This window comes from Hippocampus guttulatus, chromosome 16 (assembly GCF_054856545.1).
Source record: "Hippocampus guttulatus isolate MCC_2025c chromosome 16, RoL_Hgut_1.0, whole genome shotgun sequence".
Classification (NCBI taxonomy): domain Eukaryota; kingdom Metazoa; phylum Chordata; class Actinopteri; order Syngnathiformes; family Syngnathidae; genus Hippocampus; species Hippocampus guttulatus.
This window is the reverse complement of record NC_141276.1, coordinates 14,817,039-14,840,822: the sequence shown is the minus strand read 5'-3', so window position 1 is coordinate 14,840,822 and position 23,784 is coordinate 14,817,039. Positions and strand designations below refer to the sequence as shown.

The 23,784-nt window shown below is 43.4% G+C and overlaps 1 protein-coding gene across 3 annotated transcripts in view; it reads left to right on the top strand.

The window, feature by feature from the left end:
• The window catches only part of nbr1b (NBR1 autophagy cargo receptor b), a 33,042-nt gene extending 10,042 nt beyond the window's left edge, over positions 1–23,000 (top strand). For all 3 annotated transcript variants that reach the window (XM_086132260.1, XM_086132261.1, XM_086132259.1), the window contains 12 exons: positions 1,219–1,404; positions 1,511–1,630; positions 3,591–3,666; positions 4,771–4,881; positions 6,553–6,723; positions 6,928–7,173; positions 9,774–9,975; positions 11,806–12,051; positions 12,361–12,446; positions 12,763–12,835; positions 16,596–16,689; positions 17,006–23,000. In XM_086132260.1, coding sequence (XP_085988386.1) covers positions 1,219–1,404; positions 1,511–1,630; positions 3,591–3,666; positions 4,771–4,881; positions 6,553–6,723; positions 6,928–7,173; positions 9,774–9,975; positions 11,806–12,051; positions 12,361–12,446; positions 12,763–12,835; positions 16,596–16,689; positions 17,006–17,179 — 1,785 coding nt within the window. In that variant the 3' untranslated portion in view covers positions 17,180–23,000. The remainder of the gene's footprint in view (positions 1–1,218; positions 1,405–1,510; positions 1,631–3,590; positions 3,667–4,770; positions 4,882–6,552; positions 6,724–6,927; positions 7,174–9,773; positions 9,976–11,805; positions 12,052–12,360; positions 12,447–12,762; positions 12,836–16,595; positions 16,690–17,005) is intronic.
• The last annotated feature ends 784 nt before the right edge of the window (positions 23,001–23,784 follow it).

Sequence of the window (23,784 nt, the reverse complement as noted above, 5' to 3'; positions counted from 1 at the left end):
GAGCGGTCACCCGTACAAAGCCGCTTAGCGTGTCAGCACCGGCGCAGCGTCGGTGCAGCTCCACTTGCGGTCACACGGCAGTTTCTGCAGCGGAGCAAAACGACAGAAAACAAATGAGCTGTCATGTTGGTTCTTTTTAAAACTTTTACACAACTCGAGCAACTACTGTACAGGCACGTCCTTCTTCTCGCTTTCCGTGCCTTGGGCTTGAGAGTGACCGCCCCCGAAGACGTAAATCAACGATGACTTCAATGACACTCAGAAAAGCAAACATGTAATGCGCCAAACAGAAAATCAAGAGAGGAAATCACAAAATAAATTATATGGGGGGCGGGGTTGTCAACACACAACAAAGGAACAAACAACTCAGAGACAGTCCAGTCCCCTACAAAAGGAAAGATGGCGTTTGGGGACTATTTCCCCCCCCCCCCCCCCCCCCCCCCCACGTTCTAGTTGAGATGGTATAACCCAAGAGGTGCTTGCTACTGTTACCAGCCATGTCTTGTGTCGTTATTAAACAAACACATGACGGAAGTCCGACAGAGCACGAAAGCAACGCATTCTCGCCGTACGTAATCAACTCTTCTCGAGCATTTGCTCCGGAGCAAATTGGAGAGTTCACACGTGCAAATTTACATCGGTGCTGCTCCGCAAACAAGCATTTGCTCTGGAGCAAATTTTTAAACTACCTCCCAGAGGTGGATCAAATTTGCTCCGGTGTAAGCTGTTTTCCGGGGTAACCCCGGAGCAAATTTGCACGTGTGACCGCGCCACTGGTGCAGCGCCGGCGTAGCACGGAGCAAATGTTGCCATGTGAACACCTTCTTATTCTGTGCTGTGCAAATTGAGTTCAACTTCTTTGAACTCAATTTGTTTTTCCCCCACCTTGCTTTATATCTGTAAGTACTCAACTCTCAACTCAATTGTTTTTACAGAGCACTTTAAAACAACCAACACTGTATAAAGTGCTCTATATGGAGCAAAAACAATTGACCCATACTTACAATTTTCTTCGCACATATTGTTTTAAAGTTATTTAATACTGTTTTAATAATGCCACGAGCTACTGTTTGACGGCGATGATAGGTCAAAATTCCCTAAGAAACATTGCACCTCTTTGCGATACGGATGTTGTATGTGCCATGATCCAGCTTGAAGCAATTTTTTTCCCCCGATATATTGTGCAGATCTACTACACCTTGCTCTCTGTATGTCCAGGTTGGTATTGTGAGTGTAGCGTTATGTGCGCCGTCTGTGGAGGGTTCCTACACCTCCCACTGGCGTCTTGCCCATGCTGGAGAGCAATTTGGACCCAGGGTTTGGTGCAGCGTTGTGGTTGACAATCTGGCCCCTGCCCCTATGATGGCCGACGGGATACTTGTTTCTCCGTGTGTCACACCACAGGTACGAAAGTGTAAAGAATCACTTGCATGTGAGTGAAATAAATCCTTCATGATGTGAACGTATTGTACCAGTGTTCGTAAAGTAATACTGCGCCAATGCCCTGCAGGGTAAAAACCCAGTGCAAAAGGATGGAAAAGCATGTGCAGCCTCTCGAAAGCAGCCTCCTCTTTTAGTAGACAGTGGGGAAGAATACTACATCCCCTCCGTGGACCTACTCACTGCACAGGTAATGATCAATAGTGATTAAGAATGACACTCAACTTTTATTTCTTAGGATGTGCACCTTCCCTACTTAGAAAAAAAATATCAAAACGTGCTTCTTTTTCTGAAACTATCCTTGGAACGAACTGAGAATGTCTCGTAATGTTTAACCCTTTCAGGGACAGCGCTGACTACAGTGGACAGCTTACCATGTTATCAGGTTACAGGATGCATGAAAGGGTTAAGGCTGCAACTAGTACATATCAGTTATGTAATTCCTTGAGTTGTCCAGACATTGTTCCCACCACAGTTATTTTGGGGTAATGACAAATTGTCTCCGATAATATAGGCCAGGGGTGCCCACCCTTCTTTGACCCAAGAACTACTTTTCAAGAAACCAACCTCCCAAGATCAACCAGTTCAGTGTCGAAATCGCAACCTGTGATCCAACCTGCAATAACTAACTTCACAACACTTTTTTGTTGTTGTCATACAATTACGAGACATCACATCACTCTCTCTGCTCCTATCTAATGCAAATGTTAAATTATTAATTATTTTCATTTTATATTTGAACATTATATTCTTTTATGTTATAGTTACCTAAATTATATTCTGTTTAATAATTGTTGAAACATTCTTATGTTGCTAAAGATAAGAATGTCTGATTGGCTAAAGAGAAGCAGGAAGTGTTTTCGTTACTGAAAGGGGGTGTGTTCTCGTTCATCCGTGCTGCGATGCAGACGTTTTTTACCCCCCTCTTAATAAACTGCATTAAAGGATTCCATCTCTCCTTTTGTCATTCGTAAAGTAGAGCTATCCGCTGAAAACAACGAACCCCTCAACTTACACATACAATCAACACTAGCTGGCATGCCACGCATACACGCGCACATATGCACGACAGTCTGCATGGTGAGCAAAAGCCACAACTGACCCTAATGTTAACAAAATAGTAAAAATTAACTAGATACAAAATAGGTAAATCTCTGAGTGTGAAAAAAGTAAAACTTTGTTTACCTTAGTGGGAAACCTGACACCGGGTTGTGGATGCAGAGAGACACTTTTGTAGCGCATAAAGCCAGTTTTGCAGGAAGATATCCTATCGTAGCTGCTGTGTTGGCTCTGCGGACCATGGCTTGCGCCGTAAATGAGACGACAAAAAGAAAAAAGAGAATGCATACTCGAACGTCTGAACTGTATTCTGGGTTAATAAGAGGCACTTTCAATGGTGGCACGGGCCTGCGGACTCCCATTTAACAAGACTTTCATTGTGGTTGATGAGTCCAGCACACAGCTACACACAAATCTAAGTTGATGTGTGGAAAACCTGACATTTGAACAGTGGTGTATCAATTTATCCGATCCACTGTCCCCTCCTCACATTTCAGCAGCCATTTTATTTTGTCTTCTGAAGGGGAAATCCATTCCAACTTTAGACTATAGGCTGTCATATACAGTATAGTGCTTTCACAACACCTGCATCTCAGTTTTAAAACATACTGATGACCCCAAACACTGCCTGGCTGAGGAAGTTGAAAGTAATGTATGCCTCCAGACCTGAACCCAATTGAGCACCTGTGGGTCAACCTCAAGCAGAGAACAGTACAACACATAGTATCGAACATACAGCCGTCTATACATGTATCAGACGAATAGAAAAGGATTCCTCTGATGAATTCCATGCCAAACAGGATTGATTTAGTGATAGGTAACATTTCTTTTTACTTGTAAAAGCTTTGATGACATTATATACCTCATTTGGAGTTTATCTCTGTGGAAGGCCAGTTACAGAATTGATTGTTTATCTTTCTTTTTCTCATGACTGTTTACAGGTCAGGATCAGATTTTTTAAACACATCTTTGCTTCACACAATAGAAAGCAACACGAGATTACAGTATTACAAAGGAAAAGAGCCGAATGACGTTCGCATTCTTCAACATAAAGATTCTACTTTTGCATCTAATTGCTTTGCATCCCTCAGGATCTTCTGTCTTTTGAGTTGCTGGACATCAACATTGTTCAAGAGTTGGAGAGTGTCCCAAATAACACCCCAGCTGGTAAGAAGAGTTGGAATTCATGTGTGTTGTTGGATCTTCAATATTACTTGTTTGTTTAGGCCAGGTGTCGGCAACCGAAAATGTTGAGAGAGCCATATTGGACCAAAAAAATAAATATATCTGGAGCCGCAAAAAATTAAAAGCCTTATCATGAACTCAACACATGCTGTATGTATCTGTATTTGCGATATTAGCCTACTGTCAAGTCAAGTCAAGTCCAACTTTATTGTCAAATGTGCTGTATGTGCAACATAGAGCACAGATGAAATTTCTTCCCTCTCAACCAGACAACAGGACAACAAGAGGAGCCGCTGCGCGTGCCCGCGCCGCCATCAATATGACTAAGTTGGCTACAAATACACAAACATTAATAATTAAATGTTTTTTTCCCCCTCCAGTTCGTCCTGTAGAGCAGGGTGCCCGAACCTTTTTGACGGAAGATCTACTTTTCGATCAACCAACCTCCCGCGATCAACCCGTTAACGCACATGCGCGCATACGCACACGCTTACACACGTATGCCGCAATGAGCAAAAGCCATAACGGCCGCTAAGATGAACGAAGCACGGGATGCATCTTCGCAGCGTTCTATCGTAGCTCACATGTGCCGTTTAAAAATGCTTCTCTCGGCCGCCCAGATTCCCATTCTTTGCAAGTAAACTCGATGAATTGTACAAGAAAGGCTGTTTCATTTATTTATTAACAACAGCCTCCTGGCTGACATCTCGCCCTGCAAATAGAAATGTGTGTCGCAGGTTATTACGCAAATCCTCATTGACGAAATGTTTAAATTTAATATTTATTCGACCTATTTTTTACAGCATTGGAAAACGTTAATGTTTGTGTCATGTTTGTTCTCATATAGAAACCATAATGAAATAAAAAAAATATATATACAGTATATATATCCCTCCCCCACCTTTCTCCATTTTCAAATATTTTTGAAAAAGCTCCAGGAGCCACTAGGAGGGCTCTAAAGAGCCGCATTCAGCTCTTGAGCCGCGGGTTGCCGATCCCCGGTTTAGGCAAAGGCATTTAAGCAGAAAACTTAACCTGACCTGATTGATCAGATGATCAACCTCCTTCCTTCTCTCTTCCATGCAGACATGACTCCCTGCATCTCCCCTCTTCCTCAAGATGGCCACCTACAGGACAAAAGTAGCCCTTCTTTGGGGCTGATTCAAGAGGAGAATGAAATCATCAATAGTATCATGGGTAACTCGAATTAATCTAGTGTTATAACGTGCAGAATGTGGCTTGGCATTGTCTTGCCTCAATATACAGGAGCATCCCTGAAAAGGACATTGCTTGTATGGTAGCATACGTTGCTGCAAAATTAGCTCTGAAGAAGAATCGAAATGTTCCGCACAATATACTCCTCCGTAACAGAGTGCCTCAGCTTGTGCATGCCTTTATGTACCTTTCAGCATTAATTGTTAAAGGTACCCATGTCATAGGCACTGACATGCCACCAGACTTAAAAGATGCTGCCTTTGCAACTTTGTGCTTATAACATTCCAGATGATCCTTTTCCTCCTCAGCCCCGAGGATATGATGATGGTAATTTCTGACATTTTCAAATGCGTACACTTTTCCTCCTTGCATCAGTCCGTCTTATTTGATGCAAGGAAGAAGCTGATGGCATTTCTGGGTGTTGTTGATACACGGCTTTCTCTTTGTATGATCGTTTTATCTTGCATTTGTAGATGTACTGATGAATATGTTAACTGACAATGGTTTTCTGAAATTTTTTTCAGATTCCTCCAGATTCTCTGAGCGTTTAGATGATATTTGAATCTTTTTATGATATTTGGATGATGAAATCTCGAAATTCCTTCTAATTGTACATTGAGATATGTTGTTCTGAATCTGTTGGATTTAAGCAGTTCACAAAGCAGTAAACCTTGCCCCATCCTTGCTTGTACAACAACTGACCCTTTTGGGGATGCTCCTTTTATATCCAGTCATGTCACCTCCCTGTTTCTCATTAACCTGATCACCTGTGGAATGTTCCAAACAGTTTTCTTTTAGCATTTCTCAACTTTCCCTCTTTGTAGTGTATTTTGTTGTCCATGTCCCATCTTTTTTGGAACGTATTGCAAGCATCAAATTTAACATAATCTTTTGAAACCTGTCTTTGTAGTGTATTCAATTAAATGTAGGTTGACAATAATTCTCAAATCATTATTTTGTTTTTAATTGCATTTTAGACAACGTCCCAACTCGATTGGAATTGGGGTTTGTGTAAAAAACGGTGATACCGGCAGATGTGCTCAAACAAGTCAGGGGTGAAGCTGGAATTTTATTGTTGTTGTACATGCGTGATCAGTGATTATATGCGCTCTGTCCGTGCAGTCACCAAAAAATGAGTAGCACACGGTCGACCACGGGTGGGTTTGTGTGACTCTCGCTTGACCAACATGTACCCTGTGGATATACGGATGTGGCAAAACATGAATTCCGCTCCATGCTGGCCCGGTGGTCCAGTGGTTAGCGCGTCGACCTCACACTGCAGAGGTACCGCGTTCAGTTCCAGCTCTGGCCTCCCTGTGTGGAGTTTGCATGTTCTCCCCGGGCTTGCGTGGGCTTTCTCTGGGTACTCCGGTTTCCTCCCACATTCCATGCATGGCAGGCTGATTGGACACTCTAAATTGTCCCAAGGTGTGAGTGTGAGCGCGGAATGAGGTTCGTCTCTGTGTGCCCTGCGATTGGCTGGCAACCGGTTCAAGGTGTCCCCCACCTACTGCCCGAAGACAGCTGGGATAGGCACCAGCACCCCCCGCGACCCTTGTGAGGATAAGCGGATCGGAAAATGAATGAATGAATCAATGTAAACTGTCATGAGAGTTATCTGTGAGTAATCTGTAATTCTACATGTACCCTCAGATGTATCTCATGGTGTGAGTTCTGGTGCTGAGGATAGTGGCGTACCAGCACAAGAGGAGGGGGAGGAGGATATCAGTGGCACTCAGTTTGTCTGTGAAACTGTGATTCGCTCATTGACCTTGGAGGAGGCCCCTGACCACACGCCGATGAGAGCATCCTGCTCCGGAGCAGGTAAACAAACGTGACAGAATGTATCAAGATGGAAATTGGCTATTTGAATGTACAGTGTTACTATCCTGTTGGTTTTAGTTTCTGTCAGTGTAAAAAAATCTCTTCTTGTATGCTGTATTATTTATGCAAAGAAATTGTTGCACTACAAGTAAACTGAGCTGAACTTGTGCTCATCAGTCTGGGTGATATTTTGCTTGCTCACAGTGGTGCGTCCGGCAGCTCAGATTGGCTCCTGTGTGAAAAGTAAAGCTGTGAAACCTGAGGAAATCTTGGATGGTTGCCACAATCCCTTGAAACCACCAGCTATTCTGAAGTCTTCCTTACCAGCACCTGTGAAAGGCTCCATATCAGCTTCTCTTTCGATGGTCCCAGCTCAGATGGCTGGCCCCAGCTCAGTACCAATAACGGTACCCTTGATGCCCTCCACACGACAGGAGTCCACCACCATAGGTGAGTGGTTGAGTAAACTTGCATTGCGTTTATGTTGATGGATAAAAATTAGAGCTGTCAAACGATTAAAATATTTAATCTAATTAAAAATGCAACTGTCATAATTAACTCAAATGAACTAAAAAAATTAATCGTGATCACTCACGCATTTTTTATCGTTTCTGAATTTCCTTTTATATTTTAATGTCCTATTTTTCCCCATTTTAATGCTCTCATCAACATGGACTCATGAATCAGTTTTCTATGTGCAAAATGCAAATATTTACTGAAATAACAATTTCGATTTTCAATTTTACATGAAGATTTTTCACTTGGAGCAGTTATTCACACAATCTCTCACAATATTACTGCCTATCAACAACAGTGGAAAAAAATATTTTGTCACACAACAGCTGCTTTAACAGCTCTTTTTATGGAATCAAAACAGAGCAATATAACATTATAAAGTGCACATCTAAGGTAAACTAGTACTCAGCCTGTAGTGGATTTAAACCATGGTTGCATACTTCGTTTTTCTCAAGTTTGCTTTGAACACAGCAGTCGGGCTATGTTGATTGTGTTGGTCCTTCTTGCGCTACCACGTGCATCAGCGCACAGTCGCTGTCAGACGAACACAGAGAAGCTCCACCCGCTTTATTTATATGGACACAGAACACCGTAACCTTCCACACAAAATGGTTCCAAACAGGCATACATCGAACTCAACAGAATGCCTGCTCTTTATTCACCAGAGGCTCATCAACCTAGTCTCTTATTTCTCTCCCGAAACAGTGTCTTCTCCCGCTTGGTGTACCTTAGCCTTCTCCGCGACGTACAATCTCTGTACACAGCTTGTAATGGAGGCTCTTGCTGGCAATCCGTAGTGGAGTCGTTAGATGCAATGCGAATGATTTCAGCTTGAGTCGAGCTGTGGACAATGTTGACAGGCTTGCATGCAGTAGCCATACATTTAGCAATGGCTTCAGCAAATTTGTTCTTCGTCATGTCATCCATTTTCTTCGCTTTGAAATGATCCATAGCTGTCTGTCTGAGACGAGGGGGCGGAGTACTCGCGTCAGCTGTGTGCTTGGCCATTAAGTGGTATTTCAGACTCGACGTGCTATGATGATAGCTCAGTTTACGACTGCAAAACATACAGGTAACTTTGGTCTTGTCAGTGGAACAATCTGGCAACTTTTTAAAAGTAAACTTTCCATTCATAAACTCTTAAAGTATCCGTTTTCGGTATCTCGCGCTGCCGTGGCTGGCAAAACAAAGGTGGACCTGTGCAACGCGCTTGTTGTTTTGTTTCTGGTTTATTTATAGAGCAACGTAACATCCGCTGTGACGTGTGCCGCGTTAATCTTTTTATCCCGTTAAAATTCATTTAAATTAATGCCAATAAAAATGCGCTAAACTGACAGCTCTAATAAAAATGATTACGATTAATTTCAGAGTAACTTTGCTGTAAACCAACAAAGTTGTCCAAACTATCCCTGTTCACACAGATCTACTAAAATGAATGTTATGCTGTAATATATGTATATGTATGTATATATGTAATAATGTAGCATTAAGTAGCAGCCATTTTGGCTTCACAAGTGTATTTTCAATAGCCATTGACATTTTAAATTAAGTTTGTAATCTAATGTGTTGATTAAGGTAAGTCGTGTTGAAGTGTCAACACACCCACCTTGAGCAGCAAATTCAGCAACAGCGCTCCGCCATTGTTGCTTTTTATGGGACCCACATGGTTAGACGTATTTGCACGTCCATTTTCATATTATACATTTAATTTCATATTTAGCTGTGTGCGGCCCGGTAGTCCAGTGGTTAGCACGTCGGCTTCACAGTGCAGAGCTACCGGGTTCGATTCCAGCTCCGGCCTCCCTGTGTGGAGTTTGCATGTTCTCCCCGGGCCTGCGTGGGTTTTCTCCGGGTGCTCCGGTTTCCTCCCTCATTCCAAAAATATGCATGGCAGGCTGATTGGACGCTCTAAATTGTCCCTAGGTGTGAGTGTGGGCGTGGATGGTTGTTCGTCTCTGTGTGCCCTGTGATTGGCTGGCAACTGATTCAGGGTGTCCCCCGCCTACTGCCCGGAGACGGCTGGGATAGGCTCCAGCACCCCCCGCGACCCTAGTGAGGATCAAGCGGTTCGGAAAATGGATGGATGGATTTAGCTGTGTGTGGAGTTACAGCAATATGACAAGTGGTTGCCATCTTTGTGGAATTTTCTAAAAAAAAAAACCATTTAAAATCCTCCATTACAAATGCATTAACATTAAAAAAAACAAACAGTTGACTGCTAAAGCACATAACCTATTCTCTTCCCACCAGCAATCTTCCATTTATGTTAGTTAAATCCAGTTTCTAGGGCAAGTTTCATAAGTTTTGGCCTGCCTGAACGATTGGTGGATAGATTTTTTTTGCTGAAATTTGTCAGCCAATCGGAGAAGGGGATTTCCTGAGTCGAAAGGGTTGAAGAGAACATTGAGAAATACTAGTTTTAGCCTTTTACTCTATTTCGAAGATTTTTTTTGACCAGATTTTGGAAAAATGAAATCACACAAAAACATTCCTTAAAAGGGCCATATTTTTGCTTTTTCAATTACCTCACACAGGTGAAGGCGAGGGTCCGCACAATGACTGCATGGATGGGCAGTCTCAACGAAGGGAAAGTGAGAAAGAACCAGAGGTACAAGTGGGATTGAAGAAGAAAGAGGGGACAAGGAGTCGCTCTTCTTCAACCTCCTCAGAAGAATACATCATCATCCTTCCTGATTGTTTTGACACCAGTCGGCCACTGGGGGAGTCCATGTACAGGTCTGTAGGCCTATTTAAAAGAGGAATTTGCAATTGTCAAAAGAGTTACTTTGTGTCTATTTTGTTCAAACTGGCAGTCTGACCTGGCAGTACGTTAGAAAAGTCATCTGTAAATAAAAAATTTTTTAAATCAGGCCTCTCTGGCCCAATCTTGTCTCTAATGTGACTTTTAAGAACGGTTCTTAAAAGTCACATTTCTCAAAGAACCCCATGTGGTCAAGCAAACACACCCAATCAGAGACCAAAGGTGCGGCAGACAAGGTGTCGATGGTTTGCTGTGAAATTGCAGGCACACCCCCACAGTCTTGCACGAACATTTTAGCTCGGGCTTCAGTAGCTTTGACGAAGCTACAGTATGGTTTGCGTAGAGGTAGGTAATTTCTCTAATATGCGTATGACCTATTTTAAATACATGCAAATAGCACCTATAAAATCTGCATGTGCTTTGTGGATGAAACTGTTTGTTCCATTTTTACCACTCTGACATGAAATAAAACAAGTGGATTTAGTTGCTGATCATATTTTTTACAAAACTTGGAGCACCGTATTATTAGGCGCAGTATCTTTGTGAAGTATTTTCTATTCCGCTTTATCCTCACAATGGTGGTGGGGGGTGTTGGAGCCTATCGCAGCTGTCTTGGGGCAGTAGTCGGGGGACACCCTGAACCGGTTGCCAGCCAATTGCAAGGCACACAGAGACGAACAACCATCCGCACTCACACTCGCACCTAGGGACAATTTAGAGTGTTCAATCAGCCTGCCATGCATGTTTTTGGAATGTGGGAAGAAACCGGAGTACCCGGAGAAAAACCACACAGGCATAGGGAGAACATGCAAACTCCACACGGGGAGGCCGGAGCTGGAATTGAGGTCGACGCGCGAACCACTGGACCTCCGGGCCGCCGCACTTTAAATAGTTTATTCTAATTATACCATATGTTTATTTGATATATTTAGTGCAGGGGTGCCCAAACTTTTTGGACTGAAGATCGATTTTTCGATCAACCAACCTCCCGCAATCGACCCATGACTGTGCACGCACATACACACGCACGCCATGATGAGCAACAGCCTGACATGGAGGCATGCAACGCACTTTTGCACCCTGTTAACTATCGTAGCTCACACGTTCCGTTTTAAAGTGCCTCCCTCTGCCCTCTAGATTTCTATTCTTTGCCTGTGCCTTCAGTGAATTGTACACAAAACAAACACTGAATGAGATTAATGATAACAATAAAAGATATAGCACAACAATTCTGGTCACCAGCTGCCACTGCAGACTGCTGAGCGCGAACAACTTCCGGTGACGCAGTCACGTGCCACCGTACGTTAAACGTGACCTGCTTTATTATTTTTTTTATACTTTTGGTGAAAATGAGACTGATAGGATGATTAGGGTGCAGTGTGCATTAACACAAAAATATATACAGTATATATTACGAACATGCACAAAGACACACAAATGGTTGATTGTTTTTTTCCTCCTCTACACCCATCGCAATCGACTTGGGACCAGTCCGCGATCTACCAGTCGACGGTGATCGACGTAATGGGCACCCCTTTACGATTTAGTGCTTTTTATGCTAGTTCCAGACTGGACATGAAATATCAGGTACTGCCGTATGGTATGGTAATTCTTCTTCCACAAATACAATATTAATCAGAATACCAAGTTTAGGTCAAGGGAAGGCACATAGAACATGTTTTATTGCAAAAAAAGATTTGACCCACGTTCCTCGCTTCATCAAAAAGAGTGACCATATGTTCCAGTCCAGAACACCTAATAGAAATACATATGTCTGCATTCTCTATCCCTCAAATCTGTTGCAGCTCTGCACTGTCTCAACCTGGTGACATCTCAGCTAGTACCTCCGCAGATCCTGAAATCCTTACCTGTGAGCACCCAAGTGCTAACTCCGAGCAAGATGGCAAGGCACATGACATCACAGCCACTCTGGGGACAGGATCATTGGGCAACAGCAGTGCTAACGACATGCTTTGCACATCTCAGACACTAGATGATGAGCCATTGACACCTGAGGTGGTGGCACCACCTACAGCCATACTTGCATCAAGGTTAGTATGTATGCTGGTATCTGGTGGTGTATTGTTCCCTTTGAGTTGGAGGAAAATATTACTTCATCGACATTCCATTATTTTTGTTGGGTAAACAATTAGCAATTACTTTCGAAAAGCCCAAGCAATGAACCTCAGCATACTCCACAGGAACACCCTCGGTTACATTGATAAGTGCAAGCGTATCTCTCATGCTGTGTGAGAAAATGGAATTGATTGGATGTTTATGATATACAGCTTTTGCAGCTCCGCACATCACGATGGGACTCACACATCGTGTCAATGCAGAATTGTTATTCATATTCACAGCCCGGAATGTAATGAAGAATCCGCAGAAGAAAACGTTCGAGCTGGGGAGGAAACAGAGCGCTTGGACCTGTACAAAACGGAGGATGGTAATATTTTTATCGGAATAATTCACAGCATTGAAAGATGAAACGGTCGTATTATGATATAGATAAGATAAGAAAACCTTTATTAGTCTCGCAATGGAGAAATTCCCAATTCACAGCAGCAAAGTTATGAAAGGAAGAAGTAGAACAACAAAATATAGGAGCTGCTGGAAAGGCAGCCACTCTCCCGGCGCCATTTTGAAATCAAAATAACAAAAATAACACAACACAACACATAGGACACAGACAGTCGTGCAATCTTCACCACTTTTCTGGATGTACTGTAAGTTAAAGTTTGTGTTTTGTCTTTCACCCCCAGGTGCTGAAAAGATTCAGACAGAAGGATCAGAAGTCACTGCAGACACAGAGGTAGACTGCTCTGAGAATCCCAGGTGAGAAATGTATGCAAATTTTGCCCACTATTGGGGGTTTTGTAGAATTTATTTATAAAATATTTTTATCTTGCATTATATGGTATCAAACACAACAGAATCATTTAAAATAGTTCTCATCTGTCTTAATATTTCTATTGTTTGCTTTCTTCAAAATACTACAAAAATCAAGAATTCCAGCACATTTTCTACTTGATTTTTTTTTTTAATGCATTGTGAACCATCCTGTTCATGGGAGGGCCTTGAAAATTAGCCATGCATTTTGTCCTCTCTACGCATGGGCAATACTGAGGTACTTTGACAACCAGGGGTTGGAACGAAAGGGATTTGAGGGGGGGGGGGAAACAATAGTCCAGACCCTACAGTGGTGGATCTTCGCCCAGCCTATCTGGCATGGGTAAAGAACTGGGTCTGAGTGCGGTTGTATGATAATTACCATGATAATTACCATTGATTTCCGCTTACCCAGGGTAAGCGGAAATCAATGGATGAATGGATTGTTTAACTTGTTCAAGATTGCTGGGAGCTGGAGCTGCCTCCACTCTGGATTGGTTGCCAGTCACAGGACACAAAGACAATCATTCACATTGTCTCTGAGTGGACACTTAACCAACACTGTCTAGACAATCAAACAGCTGAAGCAGTAAAATATCAATGACCAAAAAATTTAATTAATGGAAATAATTGTGCACATGCAATAAGTGTCATTTCTGCAAGATTCCAATCATTGTCATTTTCAAAGTAAAAAAAATAAATAAAAATTAGCACATTTGTTCAAGAACTGGCAGGTAGGGAACATTTGTTCAAGAAAAGAGAACTGAGGTGGTTTAACACACGATATACGTGTCTAAAAAGCATGTTGCCTTCTACTGCATAAAAATGTATCAATAGATAATTCACTTTGCGGCAGGATAATTATTTATTTGTTGCATCATTCAGCCTCAAAATCTAAGCATGAGAGTATTTTTCTCAGTCCATCCATCCATCCATTCATCTTCTACCGCTTATCCGGGGCCGGGTCGCGGGGACAGCAGCTTTAGCAGGGAAGCCCAGACTTCCCTCTCCCTAGCTACTTTTTCCAGCTCTCCCCAGGGGATCCCGAGGCGTTCGCAGGCCAGCTGGGTGACATAGTCTCTCTAGCATGTCCTGGGTCGTCCTCGGGGTCTCCTCCCAGTGGGACATGCCCGGAACACCTCACCAGGGAGGCGTTCAGGAGGCATCCAAATCAGATGCCCAAGCTACCTCATCTGGCTCCTCTCGATGTGGAGGAGAAGCGGCTCGACTCTGAGCCCCTCCCGAATGACTGAGCTTCTCACCTTATCTCTAAGGGAAAGCTCGGATACCCTGCGGAAAAAACTCATTTCGGCCGCTTGTATCCGGGATCTCGTTCTTTTGGTCACGACCCATAGCTCGTGACCATAGATGAGGGTTGGAACGTAGATCGACCGGTAAATTGAGAGCTTCGCCCTTTGGCTCAGCTCCTTCTTTACCACGACAGACTGATACAACGTCCACATCACAGCAGACGCTGCACCGATCTGCCTGTCGATCTCTCGCTCCCTCCTGCCCTCACTCGTGAACAAGACCCCAAGATACTTAAACTCCTCCAAGGTCTCCTCCCCACCCCGGAGGGGGCACTCCACCCTTTTCCGACTGAGGACCATGGTTTCAGATTTGGAGGTGCTGATTTTCATCCCAACCGCTTCACACTCGGCTGCGAAACGCTCCAGTGAGAGTTGGAGAGCCATGCTTAAAGGAGTACCACATCATCTGCAAAGAGCAAAAAGCAGATGTGCGAATACCCACATACCCTCAAGGACCCTGCTGGTGTCGAGCTGGTCCACTGTTCCATGGCCGGGACGAAAACCACACTACCCCTCCTCAATCTGAAGCTCGACTTCCTGACGGACCCTCCTCTCCAGTACCCCTGAATAGACCTTACCAGGGAGGCTGAGGAGTGTAATCCCTCTGTAACTGGACCACCACCCCGGTCTGCCAATCCAGATGCACTCTCCCTGCTGACCACGCGATGTTACAGAGGCGTGTCAACTAGGACAGCCCCACAACATCCAGAGCCTTGAGGAACTCCGGGCGGATCTCATCCACCCCTGGGGGCTTGCCACCAAGGAGCTTTTTAATCACATCGGTGACTTCGACCACAGAGATAGGAGAGCCCACCTCAGTGTCCCCAGACTCTGCTTCCTCCAAGGAAGGCGTGCTGGTGGAGTTGAGGAGGTCTTCGAAGTACTCCGCCACCAGCTCACAACGTCCCGAGTCGAGGTCAACAGCACCCCATCTCCACTGTACACAGTATTAGTGGTGCGCTGTTTCCCCCTCCTGAGACGTCGGATGGTGGACCAGAATTTCCTCGAAGCCCTCCGGAAGTCTGCTTCCATGGCCTCACCGAACTCTTTCCACACCCGAGTTTTTGCCTCAGCGACCACCGAAGCTGCATTCCGCTTGGCCAGTCGATACCAGTCAGCTGCCTCCGGGGTCCGGCCATAAAGGCCTGATAGGACTCCTTCTTCAGCTTGACGGCATCCCTTACTGCTGGTGTCCACCAGCGAGTACGGGGGTTGCTGCCACGACAGGCACCAACCACCTTATGGCCACAACTCAGATTGGCCGCCTCAACAACAGAGGCACGGAACATGGCCCAATCGGACTCGATGTCCCCCGCCTCCCCCGGGACATTGGAAAAGCTCTGTCGGAGGTGGGAGTTGAAACTCCTTCTGACAGGGGATTCCGCCAGACGCTCCCAACAAACCCTCACAATACGTTTGGGTCTGCCAGGTCGGACCGGCATCTTCTCCCACCATCGGAGCCTAGTCACCACCAGGTGGTGATCAGTTGACAGCCTGCCCCTCTCTTCACCCGAGTGTCCAAAACATGCTGCCGCAAATCCGATGATACAACCACAAAGTCAATCATCGAACTGCAGCCAAGGGTGTCCTGGTGCCAACTGCACATATGGACACCCTTATGTCTGAACAAGGTGTTCGTTATGGACAATCCGCAATGAGTATGCCCGCACCTGCTCTGCGCCTCTCACCGTGGGCAACTCCAGAGTGGAAGAGAGTCCAACCCCTCTCGAGAGAATTGGTACCAGAACCCAGGCTGTGTGTGGAGGCAAGTCAGACTATATCCAGTTTGAACTTTTCTACCTCGCACACCAGCTCGGGCTCCTTCCCTGCGAGAGAGGTGACATTCCATGTCCCTAGAGCTAGCTTCTGCAGCTGAGGATCGGACCACCAGGGTCCCCGCCTTTGGCTGCTGCCCAGCTCACACTGCACCCACCCCTTTGGCCATTCCCATGGGTGGTGAGCCAATGAGAAGGGGGACTCATGTTGCCTCTTCGGGCTGAGCCCGGCCGGGCCCCATGGGTGCAGGCCCGGCCACCAGGCGCTCGCCAACGAACCCCACCCCCAGGCCTGGCTCCAGAGGGGGGCCCCGGTGACCCATGTCCGGGCAAAGGAAACTGGGTTCTATTTATTTTGTTCGTCATAAGGGGTTCGTCAGCCGTGCTTTGTCTGGTCCCTCACCTAGGACCTGTTTGCCATGGGTGACCCGACCAGGGGCATAAAGCCCCAGGCAACTTAGCTCCTAGGATCATTGGGACACACAAACCCCTCCACCACGGTAAGGTGATGGCTCGCGGAGGTGATTTTTCACAGTGTTACAAGGAATTTCAATTTTTCTCCTTGAAATGGAGTCAATTTTGTCACATTTTGGATGTTACATTTTTATTGTCTCTCATCAGGCATCCAGGTGTGACCACTGACCTGGTTAAAGGTGCGCTGTCAGTTGCTGCTTCTGCCTACAAAGCTTTGTTTACAGGACAAGGCCCGACACAGGTACTACCCTTTTTGGATGATTTTCCAAACTATTCAAATTTCTCCTTAAGTTAAAGTAAATACATGAGAAAATACAAACATTTAAGACATGCTAGACTTCTAATTGGCCGTTACAGCATGACGCGGTATTTAAACAGAGAAGGTTTTTCTGCGATGTTTTAATGAATGGGCCGTATGTGGGTGGAAGGTGGTTTGAACAAGTCTTATTTTTGAGCGCTGGACTGCTTTCTGTTCTATGACAGAGCTCATTTCCTTCTTTTTCTTTTTATAGTGAGTAGCATTTAGCTGTGATTTATCTTGATCTATTTTTGTGCAGCCTCCAGTAGACGAGTCCACACAAGAGACCATGATGGCCGTGCTTGTTGAGATGGGATTTGGGGACAGACCACTCAACCAGCGTCTGCTGAAGAAACATAACTACAACCTGCACGATGTCGTCAATGAGCTCGTTCAGTTGACCGACAATGACTGGTACTCTACACGTTACTGACCAGCAAGAGCATTTTGGAACGATGACAAACATGAGGCTAATCGAACAGGAAGCAGAGATCAAGAAAGTGGGGGTGTGGGTAGAAGATAAAATGGCATATCTTTGGATCATTTAAAGACTTTACAGTCACGGAATAGCGGACTCGAACCTTGTTACGCCACAGAATGGTTTCTCCCAAGACTCATGCACAATAAAGCATAAAACCTAAAACTAACCTAAACTTGAAACCACCATACTAAATGCAAATCACCTGAGCATAAAATAAGTGGTAGCTCTCAGTTTAGTGTCCAGCGTTTGAAACTATTTGAAGACCTTATGGCAGGGGTGCCAAATTCATTTTTGTCACGGACCACTTTGGAGTTCCGGCTTGCCTGAGAGGGCCATTACGACAGCGAAACCGTATAAATGTTTAATCATCATATCGTATTATTACTTGCACACAATAAATTGATGGATAACTAGTAGTGAAATCAGTCAACTATTTGTTTGTTGTTTGTCCACTTGTTGTTCAAGTGAGTATAAACAAGGAAACAAAATTATTGCAAGTTATTTATTACACATGACAATTTGATAGTCTGGTACAAATTTTAGCAAGGATCATGGATGTTGACGCACATGATTTGCCTTCGCGGGCCACATAATATGTATGATGTGGCGGGCCAGAGCCCATGGGTCTTGAGTTTGACACCTGTGCATTATGGCATCATTGACAGCTAGCGTCCAGATCTGTAATTTATGTATGCGGCTTTCTTTTTGGGGCAGTCGTCTGCTCTCTCACTCCCACTTCTTCTATGTCATCTTTAGTCTTTCAATTCTTTTTTTTCCTCTTAATACTCATATTTGTTTTTGGACATTATCAGATATCACAACTTTATGTGAAAAATTGGAGAAGACATATGAAAAAGGTTCATTTATTTTGATTCTAAAAGATCCCGGAATGGGAATTAATAAGAACTTTTCATAATTGGTACTGCTTATCAAACCTGTTCCATTTGGGTTTTCTTATCGATTCTCATTCGGTGAGGGAATGAAATACCACAGATGGTAAATGGATGTCATCATCATTATTTATAAATATCATTATATGATAATCCAAAAGAGGTTTAGGCATAGTGCTGTGCAAAATGGACAAAATGGTCTATCCTGATATACTGTAGCTAAGTTAATATCCTGATAAAGATGTATATCCCCATGTAGTATTTTTTGCTTAAAATGACATGAAATATGTCTTAAAATACCAATATTCTCTGATCATTTCTCTATTTATAAACATATTTATCAACACATTTTTTATTGGGGAAAAAAATTAAAGTAAATAGAAATACCATTAAACACAATTAGCCAATGGAAAAATGCTACTCAAAATGGCTGGTACGACAACCAGTTTTCAAGCAATGTGCGCTGTTGTTGATATGGCCTACATTGTAATTGATTGCAGCTTACAATGTTGTCTACATTCATGATCTTCAAGCAGTGCCATCAGTGAGTGTTTGTTGTAGCGTTGCCACCAAGGAGCTTTTTAATCACATCGGTGACTTCGACCACAGAGATAGGAGAGCCCACCTCAGTGTCCCCAGACTCTGCTTCCTCCAAGGAAGGCGTGCTGGTGGAGTTGAGGAGGTCTTCGAAGTACTCCGCCACCAGCTCACAACGTCCCGAGTCGAGGTCAACAGCACCCCATCTCCACTGTACACAGTATTAGTGGTGCGCTGTTTCCCCCTCCTGAGACGTCGGATGGTGGACCAGAATTTCCTCGAAGCCCTCCGGAAGTCTGCTTCCATGGCCTCACCGAACTCTTTCCACACCCGAGTTTTTGCCTCAGCGACCACCGAAGCTGCATTCCGCTTGGCCAGTCGATACCCGTCAGCTGCCTCCGGGGTCCGGCCATAAAGGCTTGATAGGACTCCTTCTTCAGCTTGACGGCATCCCTTACTGCTGGTGTCCACCAGCGAGTACGGGGGTTGCTGCCACGACAGGCACCAACCACCTTATGGCCACAACTCAGATTGGCCGCCTCAACAACAGAGGCACGGAACATGGTCCAATCGGACTCGATGTCCCCCGCCTCCCCCGGGACATTGGAAAATGTAGTAGCGTTCCTGCAGTTTCATTACCTTCATCCGTGCCCTATACAGTGTTGTAGTGTACGAGGTGTGGGACAAAACTTACTCTTGTTCCACAAAAACTCACGATCTCATTCTAACTTGGAGCACAGATGGAACTGTGGTTATCCGGTGCGGTCCTGCCCCAGGCTCGAACACACGTTACCGCAGTTGTTAAATGTGCTAATTTCCAGGCTAAATCATTGTCAGCTAATCTACCGACTAGTGCTACTTTTAAACTCTCTCTTGTGAGAGAGTGAGGTGTGATATACTTCTCTACAGCGCCCCCACACCCACTTTCCAGTTCTGACTAATCAATTTGGGCTCAAACCAACTATTAGACTAAGGCAGGGGCCGGGAACCTTTTTGACTAAGAGAGCATCATCAGACAAGAAAACAAACAATTTTTACAAATCACCTTACTGGATAACAGTTCTCAAAAAGATCAAAGATTATTTTTGTTTTATTGTTTTTATGTGGCCCTTAGTGTGCCTATTTACATAAAGAATACTGTATTTTCCACACTATAAGGTGCACCTAAAGGCATTCCATTTTCTCAAAAGCTGTCCGTGCGCCTTATAATCCGGTGCACCTCATATATATATATATATATGGATCAGTATTCAGATTTTTTGGGCGTAGTTTAAATGTTCTGAAAAGTGCTTTGTTACTGCTGCAGCGGTTGTGACAGTGTTATATAAAGCTGTATTGTATTGTATTTCCTTTAACATAGCTCCATCTAGTGGATGCATAACACAACCTTAGCCGCTATTGTAGCTTCTATTCTACGCGCATTATAATGTGATGCGCCCTGAATATGAAAACAGTTTTAAAATAGGCCACTCATTGAAGGTGCGCCTTATACAGTGCTCCGAAGCGCCTTATAGTGCGGAAAATACGGTACTCAATTTTTGTCTCACTGATATTAGCCTGTTTTAAGAGGGCAACATTGTCCAATTAAAGTCAACCAGTGCTCACCTCACCTCATATGCTGCTGAGTCAATGGCAAATTCAGATTTCGTTCACATGACAACTAAGCAGCGGAGATAATTAATGGTGACAGAATAATACACACACACACACACACACACACACACACATCATGTATATCACTACTACTGTGATCTGAAGCACTCTTATCATTTTCACTTTTAGACAAGTCTCACTAAACTACTAACACTACAAGGAAAGGCTGTAGTCCAGTTTAGTACTGAGGCTCGGCACGCAGACCACCCCACCCCTAGTTATGTTACAACAATCTACTTAAATATTCACATTTTTTTTACTGTCCCAAACCAATGTTCGTATTGCTAGCTCAGCTGTGATGTTAGCTACCCTGTCTGTAGGTTTTGTTATGATGAACGAAGTTAGATGTTGGTATTCTGTATTCACTCCGTCAATTGCAAACTATGCATTTTGCCAGCCTATTTTTGCTATCACCATCGACAAAATAGTCCTTTAATTCAAATGAATGATCGACAAAGTTGCTCCCATTGCTGTTGATTTTTATGTTGCTACTTCACACCAACAACTATAGCCGCCCTTGTCTTTCAGCCGACTCACAAATGAAGCGCTTTCACGTTTGCCTCATGGTAAATAGTTGCATCAGAAGGGTTACGTTCAGAGCTTTGAGTGGAACACGGCTTCCTGAAGTGCACATTCACACACCCGCATTGAGATAATTAGATGTGTGCAGACGTCAGTTTGACCGTCACAGTTGTTTTCAACTCACAGAGGTGTGGGCAGTGAGTCTCAGGTGATAAGCTTCACACTCTCTTATACACTGGTGGTGTTACGCCTTGGTACCTTACACACAGGACAAGTGAGCAAGGTCAAAAGGTAAATAAAAGGTGGCCTTCCATGGCCAGGGTGAAGGAACACGACTGTTACCTGGTGTCTTTTTAGACAACTCATCAAAATTCCTCCATTCTGGAATTACTGCACACTGTCTATTTTATATTGTGTTTAGGCATCAAATTGAGCTATTTTGATCTTGTTGGATGGGCGTTGCTTTATCTATTATTACCTGCAGACCAAACTAATGGGCCTAATATTCTGTTCCGGCCGTTTGTCTTTACAGTTGTTGTCAATCATATTGTCAACTTCTGCAATTAATACTTTTTAGAGTTTCCAACTCATTCCTTTGGACAATCATGAGGCATTGTGGACTCTTCTGCTGTCTATGTAGTGCATATTTTCAAGAATCACAAAAGGCTGAAATGAATTCATTTTGTTGCTTGATGGTATACTCTTTATTTACCGGCCCAAATAAAGAATCTGTCATGGAAACAAAATATATACTGTATATTTAAATTTAAGAGGAAAAAGAGATGCTGAAGAAGAATGAAATGAACAGCAAGAATGATTTAATCCTAGCAACATATAATTACAGAGAGAGGGAAAAAAATAGATTTTATGCATAAGGTGAGGTGACTGAAATGTGTATAAGGATTCTTTTGAAATTCAGTATGTCTGCTGCCATTCTTTAGATAGATTCTTCTTTAGTTAGAATCCATTGAAAGACACAGTTAAATCATTCTGGAGTTGAGTGGAATTCAACATATTTCCTTAGAACTGTTTATTGGGGGGGGGGTCTTCATAAGTGTATGTAAACAAACAGAACTTCGCAACTGAGAGCAAAGCCTACGAAGTGATTTCATCAACTTTCAGGCAGAATAAGAAGGACTGCTCAGTTTTTCTTTTTTGGGGGGGATAAAATGCAATAATGTAGTCTTGTCAAACAGAGACTCCCAACTAGTGTGCCAGGGCACATTAGTGTGCCTTGAGTATGGCACTGGAAATGATCCAATTTTACTCATGTCTCCCAAGATTATTCACGAGAAATAATGTATCTTTGCTCAATTGTCTGTGCCAGTGACATCGAGAGACGGGCACAACAGTTCAATACTCTTTGACTGTGTGGCAGAGGGTACATAACCTACACATTAATTAACCTGTGTGTATGTTTCTTCAAACATTCGTTTGGTGGTGCTCCATTAGATTTTTCTTCTTCTTCTCTAAAATATGTGCTTTGGTTCATTAAAGGTTGGGAAACACTAGTACAGTGATCCATTTTGCAAACCTAGTATTATTATTTGGAACACATTTTCAGGCAGGCCTCAAATAAATAAAGAAAGAAAAATCCATCTCCTAACGTTGATACAGGAATGTACAATGATAAATGCAAATTGTAGTAAATATGACTAGAATGGGCAAATCTAAGCGCGCAGAGGTAATCCGGACAGTTTTTTCCCCCTTCTTAGTTCAAGCATATACTGTTAATGTAATGTGTGTACGTGTTTTAATGTTATGTGTTATTAAGGACAATCCTTTTCATTCTGCCATTTAAATTGAGGTGGGTTTTGTTTTGTTTATTCCTGTGCATTTTATGCTTGAAACGAAATGTACAACAAAGCTCTTTGGATCCTTGTATTTTCCGGCTTAATATGCAGTGTTTTAAAATTTGTTCTGCTATATGGTTGTTCGTATTTTTCTTTGTGACTTTTTGACTTAATCTGTATTTTAGTTTACAGATAAGATAACTTGAAGGAATTTGAGTTTAAGGCATCAAATAGTAGAACCTGTTTTATTCGCATTGGTAATACTTTAACTTGACTATTTAAAAGAATATATACGGTATACTGTATATCGTGTAATGGTCTTTTTGATGGTTGTTTGGCAGAGATGGCAAATTCAAATAAAACACTGACGTCATTCAACTGAATGTGTAATGGTTCCTTTTATGATATGTATTAGAACCTTGAACGGCAGTCTCAATCCTAGTACTGTACAATGCCATGCCTCTGATTATCCGTGTCAGATGAAAAAAAAGTGCCATCGTAAATTGTGGAAATTTAAATAATTTCCTTCCAAGGCAAGATTGTCACCACTGTAAAATTATTAGTATTATTTGACCTTTGTTGCAACAAATAACAGCATTTAATATTAAGATATAAAATAACGTGCGGCCTGGTTTCAAAAACAGAGATATTAGGCTACATTCACACAATGGGTAGTGAAGCCCAATTGGATTTTTTTTTTCTTAAATCCGATCTTTTTATGTACTTGTGACATTACAAAAACAAACGTGATTTCTAATGTGAACGCAAGACGTCTGTGATGTGACACGTATGCACAGAAGGCACAGTGTTGAGTGATGTGCACCCAAAAGAAAAAAATTACATCACGTGGCAGTGTTTACGGAAGTAAATATGGTCCCCCGTGTCGGGGCTCAACCCTCTTCACGTAGAGATTGAAGAGGGTTGGACCGAGTACAGAGCCATGGGGAACCCCACAAATAACAGTGTGACGGTGGGATTGTGCGTTCCTCATGGCTATTAACTCAGTCCTAGTGAGGTATGAGTGAAACCATTCAAGGGCGGTGCTAGACATTTCAATGTCATGTTAGAGCCGGTGGAAGAGGATGTGGTGATCAACCGTATCAAATGCAGCAGAGAACTCAAGAAGGATGAGGAAGAAAGTAGAGCATAGTAGGGCTTGAGT